General features: G+C 46.5%; 1 protein-coding gene across 1 annotated transcript in view; it reads right to left on the bottom strand.

Annotated features, from left to right (window-relative positions):
- Positions 1 to 9,627: 9,627 nt before the first annotated feature.
- LMNB1 (lamin B1) overlaps positions 9,628 to 13,939 on the bottom strand; it is a 50,552-nt gene continuing 46,240 nt past the window's right edge. Inside the window, exons 10-11 of the mRNA XM_059174457.1 lie at positions 12,913 to 13,020; positions 9,628 to 10,414 (exon numbers count right to left, since the gene is read on the bottom strand). Coding sequence (XP_059030440.1) covers positions 10,373 to 10,414; positions 12,913 to 13,020 — 150 coding nt within the window. The 3' untranslated portion in view covers positions 9,628 to 10,372. The remainder of the gene's footprint in view (positions 10,415 to 12,912; positions 13,021 to 13,939) is intronic.

Below are 13,939 nucleotides of genomic sequence, written 5' to 3'. Positions count from 1 at the left end.
CGAGCCCGCTAGTTGGGCTCTCCATTCGGCATGGAGTCGGCATGAGGATCTCTCTCCCTCTGCCCCTCTCCCCACGCATGCTCTCTCTCACTCTCTCTAAACTAAATACGATCTTTTTAAAAAGAAAGAAAAGAACACCTAGACAGAGGACTAAAACTGGAGTTCTTCTCTTAGCAGAAAACTTACCAATTTAAGAAGTTATTCTGAACCAGAAAACACACACCCACATACATACACGTGTAAAAAGTTCCTGTCACACACACAGCATTTCAAGAATCTGGGACAAAGCAGCTGCTTTCATGGTCAAAATCGAGGTTAAGCCCTCCGAAAGCCCCTCGTCCCCTCTCCCCTCACCCACACTCCCAAAGACAGTTCCCTGTACCTACTAGGACCAGCACCCTTCCAGGAGGAAGTGCCTGGGACAAGGGTGCTTGAGGGGGAAAGAGAAGGAGGCCGCAGGTGCGAGAATCAACAGTGAACCCAGGGAGAATACGGGGAAGAAATGGCCGCATGCCCCATGGGGGTCAGGGGATCAGAGATAAGGAGAGGATACACCTGCCTCCACAACCTCCTGGTGACTCTGCTAAACACAACACGGCTCACGAGACCCCAAACGGGGACAATCTGCCAAAGGCACAAGTCAGCGTGTCGCACGCAGGTGCACATGTCCCGCCCCACCCGGCACTTCTTGGAACGGAAAAGGCCCCTTCACACGGAACCTTCTGGAATCCCGTCAGCTCCTCGCCTCCCCGACAGAAACAGCATCAGGGAACATTATTCACTTGTCTCTCGCCTGAAACCAGCCAAAGCCGTTCGCAAGGGGTCAGCCGCCGCCTGCCGAGCCCGCGGAAGACAGCGCGCGCAACAACAAATTGCTTAAGCAGCTCGGGGCGCCCTGCGGCCCCCGTTACAGGAGGTCTGCTCTCATTACGGTAACTTAGGACGCATGCCAAGGATGACAACAGCTCCCCAAATGCCTCACTTTATTTCATAACTCAGTGCTTCCCAAACCCCACCCAGCATTTCGGTCAAGAGGGGCCAGAGGCGCACAGTTACTCTGGCCCCCTGGGTGCAGAGGGGAGGGCACGGCCAGCGGGTCACCCGCTGCAAGACTCCGCCCAGGCTCCGCAGGGGGACCCTTCAATCCCCTTTCCCAGCTGAAGGCTTAAACTGTCCTTTCTTTTTTTTTTTTTTTTTTTTAAATAAAAACCTGCAGTCAACCACAGCCAACCTCAAGGGGGAGCGAACCCCCACCATCTCAGCCCTGGGGCTGAAGCCCAGCAGGTGGGCATTCTGCGTCTCCTGCAGCGCACAGGGCCCCGGCGCGAGGAGAGTAGTGAGAAGAAGATGATGGCCAACTGGCTCAAGCCATTTTCTCAGTGTTTGGGTCTCGACGGAAAACTCTAAAGCGATTGCCAAATGTTTTCTAGAAATCCTCTCCATGTCCCGTTCGAGCCCTGAGCACGTGGGGCACCAGGACTGTCACTGTCCTCTTTGGTTTGGAACCACAGGGACAGAGGCACGGATACAGCCAGCCTGTCCCCGGTACTGACCACAGCTCACAATGTCTGCGTCCCAAGGAAACGGAGGGGGACCTGCCGGGGGGTGGCACCTCCACGCAGGGGAGGCAAGCCGCAGGATGGGGTGCTGGCCTGATCTGAAATGAATCAGTACATTGGGGACCTCTGCAGGGGGAGAGCTGACATTTGTTTAGAACGGGAAAACCCAAGTGCACTTCCCAAAGCTTCTAACTGGGAAGCTATCATCCCCCCTCAAATAATACTCAGTGTTCCAAAAAGGGAAGGGCAGATGTTGCTATTCCTCAAACCTGAGGTTGCTTTCACAGGCACATCTTCACCCGGATGTGGGGTGGCAGTGGGGGCTGGGGATGATCCCCTCTCAGGTATGGGTTTCCCTCCATGGAGGACTCACAAAGCCTAGCTTTGGACAGCTGTAGACCCCAAAACTCCAAATTTCCAGGTGCTTCCAGCCCAAATCCCCTATTAGAGCAGGTAGAGTGGAGTCTCAGAGAGCCTCAGGAGGATTCTGATTCTGCTCAGCAGCTGGGGAAGTACTTGCCAGAGCTGGGCTCAATCTCCGTCCATGAAAACAGTCACTGACCTCGACACTTGAATTGGGTGCCTGTAAATTTCAGGTCCAAGACCCTCGGTCCAGGAGACCAGGGAAACGGGCTGGGCTACGGGCCTCTGCTGGCGCAGATACCCGCCTGGGAACCTGATGACTCTTTACATTTCTGCCTCCACCTGCACGAGAGACCTGGGCTGGCAATCGGACTGACCCAGGACTAGAGAGAAATGGCCTTTCAATACCCCTGAGGTCCCCTTAGCTAATCCTATGAGAGGTGGTGGCCACGGTTTCCAAAGACACTCCAATCATCCCACAAGGAAGTCAAAGAATTTGAACACAGTGAAAATCACACCCATCGCGACTGTGAAGGTCTGTGCAGTTGAGTTCTTCCAAGTGGAGAGCTTGTCTTTGAAACACAGCTTCCACCTAGACACACTGTCCTAACAGCCATCTCCCCAGAGGAGAGCGGTTGCCCCGAGACTGCTGTGTGATCCGTCCACAGCTGTGGCTTCATATGCCTGTGTGAGGATTTGCTGGATGCCCACACAGAGTGTGAGCTCCATGAGCATCAGGACAAGATTACACAACCCTGTCTGGGGCCTAGCATACTACATAGCGCCCAGTAAGCACTCTGGAAACATCTAAGGAATTAATATTTATTCACAAAATGATAAAATCTGGTGCGTCTGGCATTCCCAGTGGCTTTCCTCGCTCAACTACTGAGCTGACGGGGAGAAACGGGAACTCTGACCGGCACTGTTCTCATGTGTGGATTTCGAACACTAAGAGCCGTGGACGGCCCTGCCATTTTGTAAAGAAAATCTCACCCTCCTTTCCAATACCCTGAGCCAAAAATTCCAGGGGCACCTGGGTGACCCAGTAGGTTGAGCGTCTGACTCTTCGTTTCGGTGCAGGTCATGATCTCAGGGTTATGGGATTGAGCCCCCTGTGGGGCTCCACGCTCAGCAGGGAGTCTGCTTCAGATTCTCTCTCTCTCCCCCTTGGCGCCTCTACCCTGCTCTCTCTCTCATGTAGTGAACCTTCAAAAAATAATCCAAAGTAATCATTGGTTTTAAATTATTATTTATTTACTTAGACCTACTATCTTGGTGTGATCTTTCTACACAATCTAATTTAATTCTCCTGTCGACACCCTGTCATGGGGCTGAGTCTCAGGGTGAGGGAAAGAGAGAAGCAGGAACGCCAGCTTTCTCACGACTGCACTTGGCAGCCCCAAGCGTGTCTGTCTCCAGGGGTTCCCATTCACAAAACTAGTTCCAAGGTGAAAGCAATGCTTCCACGTCTCTTCCCAGCCTGTCTGGGCCCTCCACCCCATGTGGGGAAGTACAAACTTGGAACATGACCCAGAACTAAATTTGGCATGTTTCACAGAATGGTTAATCCTCTTATCATTAAAAAAAAATTTTTTTTTAACTTCCTTTCGTATCAGGGCTGAATCACCAGTTCCAATCATTCCTGTTATTTGGAGCCTGCCCCCTCTAGTAGGAAAAGTGGGGCTACTTGTACACACCCCGGGACACTTTCCACAGTTCCCAGATACACAATGAACACATGGCTCCGCTGAGGCCCAGCCTGCTTTCCAGGACTTGCCGAGTCTCTAGCACCTCTTTTAGCTTACCTAGTGGTGACTCTCCCCCAGGGGAGACTTTGACATCACAAGGCAACATTACCTCCCTGATGTCAAGAAAAGCACATTCTCGGGGGCCTGGGTGGCTCAGTTGGTTAAGCAACTGCCTTCGGCTCAGGTCATGATCCCAGGGTCCTGGGATTGAGCCCTGCATCGAGTTCCCTGGCCAGTGGGGAGCCTGCTTCTCCCACTCCCTCTGCTGTTCTGCCTGCTTGTATCTCTCGCTCTCTGTCAAATAAATAAATAAATAAAATCTTAAAAAAAAAAAAAAAAAAAAGTAAAGAAAGAAAAGTACGTCCTGCAGCAACACAGTGAGCTCTGGGAGGGGGCATGGAGCCTGAGCACAGGCTGTGGGAAGCCGGTCCTCCTGGCCTGCCCCTCACTCAGCTACGGCTTTGTGGCCAGAGACATTCAGGGCAGCTCATCAGCACAGAAAGAAGTGTTTTCTACAGGGCACCATACAAATCATATTTATTACACTCGCCGCTCATTTGAGGAACATTTGAAACAACAGAGACTGAAAATGGGGATTTGGGGACTATCTGACAGTTGGAACTGTTCCCATTCATTTTTGACAATGAATAGTACCATTTTCATTTGTAAACTTGTTCTGTAAATTATTTTCTGACAGCCCCCTGGGATAAAGTCGGCAGAGCTGTCAGATAGAGACCTGGGCGAACAGACGGAGCTCCCCTGAATACAACTGGATCTCTCATCTTGGTATTTCCAGCAGCGCTGGGCAGAACCGAATCCTCCAGGGAATGGTCACTGAGTGAATAAATGACCTAACTCCTGGGCCAGTTAGTGCCTCAGCAACACAAGGGATACCCCTTAGCCAGTGCAGTACCGCGAACCGTATGTCAGGTAACTTTGAGGGGCAGCACTGCACTTCAAGAACCCTGCGACTGCCACTCTCTTAGCCAGGTCCCCAAAGTTCCCCAGGCTCCTCCTGTAGGCCAGCCCGAGTCACCCAAATATCCTCCTCTGTGTCCAACCCCTTCCTTCTCCACAGAAGTCCCTCTTCCCAGATTTGTACACAGGAGCACTGTTCCTGGGGACCCATGGCCACAGCCGTGAATGCAGGCCAGGTCCTGGTGGCCTTTGTGACAGGGACTGATGGTGATTACGCAACAGGCACTCCACTCCTATATCATCTTCGGCTCATTCTTTTCTAAGGTTCACATTTCCAGTTTTTCTCTCAGCAGGACAAGAACATGAAAGAAACTGGCAACTGGGAAAATGAATCATAGGAAAATCTTGGCCCCAGATAGAGCCTGGGTTCCGTTCCCTCTTGACATTGGCTGGAAGGTGGCCTAACAGAGGAGCGGGGAGCTGACAGTACGTGGCGCGGGAAGGTTGGGTCGTGTCACAATCCCAGGCTTCAGAAGGGAATGTTCCAGCTGCCACAGCTAACTCAGGAAGTAGCATCTGGTGAAGGCTGGTGTGAGCCGGGAATCTTCCTGGCTCAAATGTAGAGCAAGGGGGTTAAAGAAGGGAAAAGGAACACAAGGGTTCTGGGACTCCAAGTTGGGGAAACGGTACAACGAATGAGTCATATGGAAACCACTCTTAGCCAGCTTTGGCCAGATGGGACCTGCTCAGCAGAGCTCCCCCACATCCCTCTGGGGACACAGTGACACTCCAGGCAACACTGGGAACATAAGTTAAGTTGTAGCACACGGGCCTATATGGAAGGTGGTCAGAGAAACACTCCAGTGCATTCAACAAATAAGAATTATCCAGATTGTGTCACAAACACGGAGGGAAAAAAAAAAGTACTGGTGAAGGTATTTCTGAGTCAGGACAGTTCTCTGGGGGGCTGGGCCCCCAACACAGAACATGCGGGGAAATCTGGGGGAGGCCTTGGGGGCCAAGAGGATGAGGCACTAAGGCTGTGGGCTCAGTGTACCCCAAAGAAAGGCTTAAAAGGCAAGGGAGGATTTTCTTATTCTAGATCAAAGAAATCAACACCAATGATTAAGAAAATGATATAAAGGAGGCAGAGAAATCTTTAGAACCCACTGACCAGGGCCCATCAGAAGCAATAACACAGCCAAAGGAGGGATGAAAATTACTGAAATGGAACAAGAGCTGCATTTCTCTCTAAGAGCAAACTTGGCCGGCACCTGAGCGGAGAATTCCAACTCCAGTTCCGATGAATTCCAATTCAGATTGGTGGAGGAAGCAGTCACGTCATCTGACGCGTGTGTGCTTTATCGCCAGAAAGTAATTAAGCTACTGAACAGGCTGCCTCCTCACACTGAGGTGCATTTGTGCCTCTGGAGAAAAGTCAGCAAAAGACAGATCTACTGTGCTGCTGGAAGTGAAGGAAAAAGACGTCACAGTAGGAGGGGGCAGGGAGGGATTCACACACTAGGTGTGGGGACTCCAGAGCTGACTGGCCACCCTTCAGCCTCTCTGAGTCAGCCTCTCTGATCGTCCTCCATCCTCAGTCGGCCCGCCCAAGCCACGCCCACTGCCCCTACTGTCCACCACTGATTACCGACTCTCCCCATTTAGCATGTTCCCGTGAAACTCTCCCTACAACACCTTGAAATACAACTTCTGTGAGTTGTACATGTATTTTGCCATCAGTTCAGTTCTGAGTAACTCATTAGCAAGACAGGCAAATGGCAGAAACACAGAATATTAATATTGTGTCTTTCTGTGCTTTTCCTCTCTGGCAGGAGAGGGAAGGAGTCTTCCCCATTTCAGAATTCTGGGTTTTCCCAGGTAACTCTCGTGGAAATACCAGAATCTGGAGTCAGAGGTTCAAATCACTCTCCTTTGGTGGTACCTCCTAAAATTCATTCCCATGCTGCTCCTTCCCGAAACAGAACTAAAAAGATCTGCATTTTGTTTAGAAGCCAGTGATTCACAAGCAGGGGTTATTTAAAGATCCTTTTCAATTTCCCATTTTGTTTTTAACATGTGATTTGGCCAGGAAAAGAAAGGGCATTCAGAGAACTTTCTTTGTAATTTAAGATTTCATGGAAGGGATGGTGGGTGAGAAATTGAAACCACAAGGAACATGATTTAGAATAATCAACTCTCAAAATACATACACATCCACATATGCAAATAAGTGCGCCAAAGTTTGTAGTGATGTGTGATGTGGAAATAAGCCGGCAAGGAGGACTGCTTCTTTCAGGGTAAACCTGATAAACTGTAACTAAATCTCTGTTGTAATATAGAGCCAAGCTTAAAATAAGAACAAAAACTACCTAGGTGCCACAAAGGAGCAAGCATTCAGTGCAGGGATGGAGGTCGGGGTAAGAAACACGGCACGCGCTCCATTCACAGGCAGGACCCAGAAGGGAGCCCGCTGTCAAAGGCTGAGAACCCTCAGGTGCTCCCACACCTCCCACTACAGCGAGCTGGCAGGCCCAGAGCAAAGCCAAACTTCCGATGGGGGACTGGAGGCAGCAGGTACAAGCGACCTCTAAGGAACCAAGAAGACCCATGCACCAGCAGCCGAGAGCATGAATCACCACCGCAATAGGAGTAAACGACAACAAAGGTCCAGTCCACTATCATCACTGGGGAGTTGGCACAGGAAACCCCCAAATTCCTCTGTATGGTAGGGACACAAACACTCACGAAATAAACAACCCCTGCTGAAGAAAAGTTCACAATCCTAAAAACCCCATGACAAGGTAAACCATTCCTTTCTCTGCAGCTAACAGAAAAATTACAATTTCAAGATCTCAGGAACATAGATGAGAAACTGTAGAACAAGTGTAATTAGAGTAACTCTTTAAAAGGAAGAAAAACAAAAGGAAGAAGAGTTGAAAAAAGGGCAAATTTGAAAAAGAATCAAAGATCATTCCAGAAATGAAAAGTATAGCCAATGAAATTATAAATTCAATAAGGATTAAAAATAAAATAAAGCTGAGAACAAGATTAGTGAGATAAATACAAAGGAGTTACTGAGAATACAACACAGAGAAATGTAAAAGATACAAAAGGAGGCCCTGGGTGGCTCAGTTGGTTAGGAGTCTGCCTTCAACTCAGGTCACGATCCTGGGGTCCTGGGATAGAGCCCCACATCGGGCTCCTTGTATAGCAGGGAGTCTGCTTCTCCTACTCTCTCTCTCTAATGAATAAATAAAATCTTTAAAACAAAAAAGATATGAAAGAGAATAGGTTAAATATAAATCTAAAAGAAATCACCAAAGGGAAGAACAGCGAACAGGAAAGAGATGATTCAACAAAATAAGAACACCCTGAATTTTCTTAATGAAGAGCAGAGAGATGAGACCTACAAAGAGTAATGAATGAATGAATGAATGAATGAATGAACAAATGAATAAAATCCCTGTCTAGAGGCTCAGTCGGTTAAGCACCCAACTCTTGGTCTCAGGTCAGGTCTTGATCTCAGGGTTATGAGTTCAAGCCCCGCATAGCGCTCTACACTGTGCATGGAGCCTACTTAAACAAACAAATAAACAAAGAACAAAAACAACAACCCTATCTAAATAGTGGTGGAAACCGGAACACCAGAGACAAAACGAAGGGGAAATTATGTGCTTGTAAAATAGTTCGATAATCCAGAAACGTACCCGTAAGCTCCTCAAATGTGACAACACAGAGAAGATGCAGGGGCAACAGGGACTCGGACCCTTTGCCTCTCCCACTCAGCGGGGACAGACACAAGCGCTACTTGCTTCCTGAAAACCTCAATTTAGTCTCAACTTTGTCAGACTGAGTAAACCCAAGTGTCCGGCTTGCTACACGTCCAGGGACATCACACCCTGTGCTCACAGGGCCTGGATTTTCACTCTAACTCACGAGACAGACATCTGTGTCACTGGAGCAGGCACCAGGTGTCCAGGTTACAGGCGCCAATGCTTCCTAACGCCTACCTCCTGCAAGTGTGCCTTCCAGCACCTCGTTTACCCGGCAGTAAAGTATCCCGAGTGTATTCTGAGGACAAGAACCCCATCTTGTGGCAAAACAGTTCCAAGCCGTGGCTGGCCATCCACAGGGACATTCTCATTCTGAAGATCCATCTGTGTTGAGAGTGATCATTTTATCTGCTTCACCAGACAGAGCATCCTCCCCAGCATTTATCTTGTGTCTGTGACGGCACCAGAGTCTGCAGTAAATCTGCAGAGCACAGTAATTTTGAGACTTTGTGAGTTATTTTCAAGGGAAAGCTGGTAGTCTTTGCACAGCTTCCCACAGGAATATTTTAAGGGAAAACCAAACACTGACTCTGGGTTGCCTTCCGAAATTGATCATCTGTCCGCTCTAAGGATTGTCCAGACTTTCCACTTTCTCTAAGATGAACATACTTGGCTAAAGCAATCTCATGACAAAAACGCCCCAAGCCCCTAACAAATGACGGCCTAGTCACCCCCACACATACAACCAAGCGGCCCACAGCACACACCTACCTACGTCAGCGCACTCACACCTTCATCCTCTAGAAGGTCCCTGTTACTCAGTATCTCTTCTCTACTTTACAGGACAGTCAAACGAGATTCTAGGTATTATCTCCATCTTCTTCCTTTGAGAGGAATGTCTTCCTCAGCATCCTTTGCCACTGTCCCTGCTCCTGTTTGGCTTTCCTATGTGAAGAGATTTTGAAAGGTCTTATTGTTAATAAGCTCAAAAATATAAAGCACTGCGCACAAGGCCTGGCTCCGAAACCTTAGCTATTATCACTGCTCTTATTATCATTACTACCATTAGTAATGACAACAGAGTACTGAAAAGGGGTGGGGAAGACACCAGAACACAAATACAGTCTATTTATCTTCCTCATCATCAAAGCTTAAAGAAACAACTAGCCTAAACAAGCAGACAAATTATTTTTATGAAAAGCAAAACCAAGATAGTATTTCCCCCCAAATCAGGCTTTAACTAAAGTTAAAAAAGACAGTCGATTAATATTAAAACAGCGTTTATTTGTTAATGTAACATAGGAAATTAAAGCAAGTTACACTATCTTTAAAAACACAGCTAATGCGTTTTAAGAGAAACCCTTCCCTCCCACCCCCCCATCCCCGCATGAATTCAGAATCTAAGAGAAGAAGTAACCATAAAACAAAGTTTTGTGGAATCCTTCATCCAAGAGTGCTTACATGATGATTAGGTTAATATTGCCTTCTTACAAAATTTCTCTTTTCTATTAAAAAAAAATTTTTGTAGCCTTGATTGTTTATTACAAAAATTCAATACAAAAGTTCGATATATTGAAAAATGCCCGCCCTCACAGCACCGTTATATATAGCAGAGAGTAATCAAGAGCAGATTGCTAATCTAGATGGAGCAATCTTCAGATTATACCCAGACACACAGTGGTTTATTTACCCTCCCATCCCCTTCTCATAAGAACTTAAAAAAACACACACATACAAAAAAATGTCAAAAATTTGAGGAACCCTTCCCAAACAGTACACATTTAGTTCAGTGTCAATAATTCACATCTTGCAACAAAGTGTATGGATATGGTTTCTTTTACAAAACTTTCAGTGTCAAAAAGGAAATTAAGGCCATCAGATTCGCAGTTTAAAAATTCACATAAAGGAAATACAAAAATATTCTGTGCTTCTGAGAAGGCTCTGCACTGCATGTTGGTAAGGATTACCATACTTCTTTATTTGGAGGAAGACCGTTGACTTGAGAAGTTTACATAATTGCACAGCTTCTGTTGGATGCTCTTGTGGTTCCCTGATGAGGCAAAGGAGAAAGACAGATAGATCAATGCTAAGAAAGTAGATAACACTACTTTCAACTAAGGCAGAGACAGGACAAATCCGTATTACCTGACTCCGAATGAATCCTTATCAACTCTCACATACCCTTTCTAACCTTTTCTTACAGACTCCTTCCAACAAATTTGAGAACAGCGACACTGAACTCCAGCTGCACATTCGGATCCAGAGGAGCTTTAAAAAAATCTGATCTAGGTCCCTAGACCAACTAAATGAGAATTTCTCATTTAAATGGGGAAGTGTATCTATTTATATGTAATTTTAAAGCTCCCTAAGTAATTATAATATGCAGCTGAAGTTGAAAGCTGCTGTTCAATAAATAACCTCCTTTTATAACTTGGGAAACAGGAGGTCAGCAGGTTCCATTTGGAAACCACATCAGGTACCCTGGCGGGCTGGGTCCTCCGCTTACACACCCCAGAGCACGTGCTCTGGCTTCACCCTCAAATGTGAAGTCAAAATGGCTCCCTCCCTCACAGTCTGACTTGTGACTTACTGCCGGACTGGGCTGAAACTGGCTTGTTGAAGGTCATCAAAAAAACCCCTCTAATCAATTCAAAAGGCGACTGGACCAATTCTCTAATACAAAGTCAAAATATCTACTCTTTGATCTTCCCTCTTTCAAACCTTGAAGTCATTACCTATCCTGATCACAAAAGCTAAAAGCCTCACCCACCTGACTCTTTTCCTTCTCTCCCCACTCAAGTTCAGTCCCTACATCCCCATGAACCTCCACTCACACAGTCCCTCCCGTGTCTTTGCAGTCTGCCTTCTCGAGTCGACTGTGGATTCGGTCTCAGGGTCTCCCTGGCTCCGCAGTGTGCAGGTGCTACCTGCCCAGGCATCCCCACTGCACACTTAACGCCAAGCTCCCATTTCCTGTATGTCTGACACACACCCTCCAACACAACTGGACGGATATGCTTGGTGCCCAAGTCCTGACACATCCCCTGTGGTGAACGAAGGACCATCACAGACTCTGCCAGTCCTCCCATCAAGAGCTGAAGACTATTTACTCTCATCTGGGACTGGAGATGGACTAGAGACTCACTTCGGCTATGAGAATATGAGCCTTGGCCTTTTAGAGATCCTTTTCACCCTCCCGGAAGCCAGCTGCTATGTTATAATTAAGCTTGGGCTAAACTACTGAAAGATAAAGGAACATGGAGAGAAATAGGGAGAACCTTCCAGCCCCAGCCATGATCTCAGCTGAATGCATCCGCAGCATTAACTTCACTCTCCATCACGTGGACCAAAAGAACTAAGTGCCCAGCTGAGCCCAGTCAAACTACCATCACGGCAATAAGAAACTGGTCTACAGGACTAAGCTCTGGGGTATATGTTAAGGCAGCCAACATGTAACTCAAATATCTGCAGAACACCAATGCCTGTCCTCAATACTCCCAACACTGCCAGTCCTTCAGAACACCAGACAAGCACACTTCCTGGAGATCTTAACTCTTCTGGTGGCCTTGTCTCTGGCATCTGCCTGTTCCAACTCCTACTGTGAGCCACGTGTCCCGCACTGAGACCTCTCTTACACTGTTACTGTACTTCCAGTCATTATAATGCTTCCCAGTAAGGGTAGGAAATGGATCTTGTCCTTGTTTTCTTGTTCAAGCTAAACCTGAAGTATCTGTTCTTAAAAAGTCCTCCAAAATGTATGAGGAAATATGCAAAACTTCATTCTACCTCATACAACCCACTTCCAGTGGTTCCCAACCCTGGGGGCTAACCACATACAAGAATGTTTTTTGGAGTAGGACTGGGGCCAGTGAAGTAAAACAAAGAGATTTATAAATCTGCAGATACAGAGACAAAGTCTTATAAGGATAAGGGTAAGAATTCTGATTAATCATCTGACTCAAACAGCTTGAGAACATAAACTGAATGCTTATTACTTATTAATAATTCCAATTTAATTAATTAAAATCAAATTTGGAGTTTATTTCAAGTGCTCTCAAAAGCCCAAGCATCAGCTAAAATCTATCTTGTAATTAGATGATTAGAAACCTAATATAGCAAGGATTTTGTTTCCCACTGCAGTTGAGTATTACTGTGGTTTTTAAAGTTTATATGCAGATACTCTAAGTTAGTGATCTAAACTTCTCTCTCACAGAACTCTTTTTTGAGCATGCATTCCAACCCACATACACATATTTATAAGTGATATACAGTCCCTACCTGAACATACTAAGTACAATATAAAACAAAACTGAAATGTGGTATTATTAGAAAACAAATGTTTTAAAAGACGTGCTAATGTATTCTCCCATGCTCTAATGTGCTATCTTGACTAACACCCTCAGGAAAAACAAACCAACTCCAACTGGCCAATCACTTACATGGTTCAGCAAGTTAACAGGGGAAAAAAAAAACAAACAAACCACCTCACTATTGATTTTGGTTTTTCCATATTTCTGTCAATAAAACTTAAATATGTGAAAGTAATACCTGCTGGTGGAAAAGTTCTTCTTCTGCAAGCACTTCGGGTGCTTCTTCCTCCTCCTCCTCCTCCTCAGGTATGGTGGTTTTAAAGACTGTACTTCTCTGAGCAACCTCCTGAAAACAAGAGTGGCTCCAACTTAAGTTAAAACCATACTGAAAAATCACAAAGGCAGTCGGGGAGAGGGAACTTTGCTTTGCCAAACTTTTAGAAAGAGCACCTTTCCTACAGTAGGGATTATTTTTTTAAAAAAGGAAACAGTGGTTCCTTGAAGCTTTAGCTACTGGGCAGGAAATTTTGCGTAACTGGTAGCAGTTCTGAGATCTTCAATATTCCCTGCAGGGGAGCTCCTGATGTCCAATGGGAAACACCTGCGGCAAAATTTCCAATGCTTTTGATTCCGTTCTGTTACTAAGAGCTCTGGGAACCGTGTGGCACACTAGATTCTTTATAACACTCCCCAAGACTTCAGCTTCAAGATCCACGCTCCTAGCAGAAAAAAGGTACTAAATAAATGCTGACTAAAATGACAATGAAGGCCAAATGCTGTGATCTCGGGGACCATGGTGGGAACACTCCACATTCAGCAACTGGTTCCTCCTGGGAAATGGAATCAAGACAGATGAGCCCTCCCTCTTCACATTAGTGGAGAAGCTCCAACATACTCCACACAGAAAAACAGGCCCATCCCTCACTGGAGCTCAGACAGAATGAACGACATCCATTCCCTGCCAAAAGGCTCGTGTACAGCTGACTCTCCTGGAGAGAAGGTCAACTCGCACGATGCAGCCGTGTCTCTGTGTAAGCAAAAGGCTGACCAGCAAGTACATGAGTGTGTCCCAAAAGGAGCCGTAGAGCTGCTCACCTTACTCTGTACCAGATCCTAAGGTCACTCAAGAAAGAGAACTCCATGCATGAAGATGCTAAGATTACGTCAGTAAAAGCTTATCTGGAATCTAACACACAACCAGCTAGTTTAAAATGGCAAAGAAAGAAAACCAAAAACCATGTCATACAAATGAGAGCTCCACTTTA

Source organism: Mustela lutreola, chromosome 5, assembly GCF_030435805.1.
Source record: "Mustela lutreola isolate mMusLut2 chromosome 5, mMusLut2.pri, whole genome shotgun sequence".
NCBI classification, from domain to species: Eukaryota; Metazoa; Chordata; class Mammalia; order Carnivora; family Mustelidae; genus Mustela; species Mustela lutreola.
This window is presented reverse-complemented; position numbering and strand designations above follow the sequence as displayed.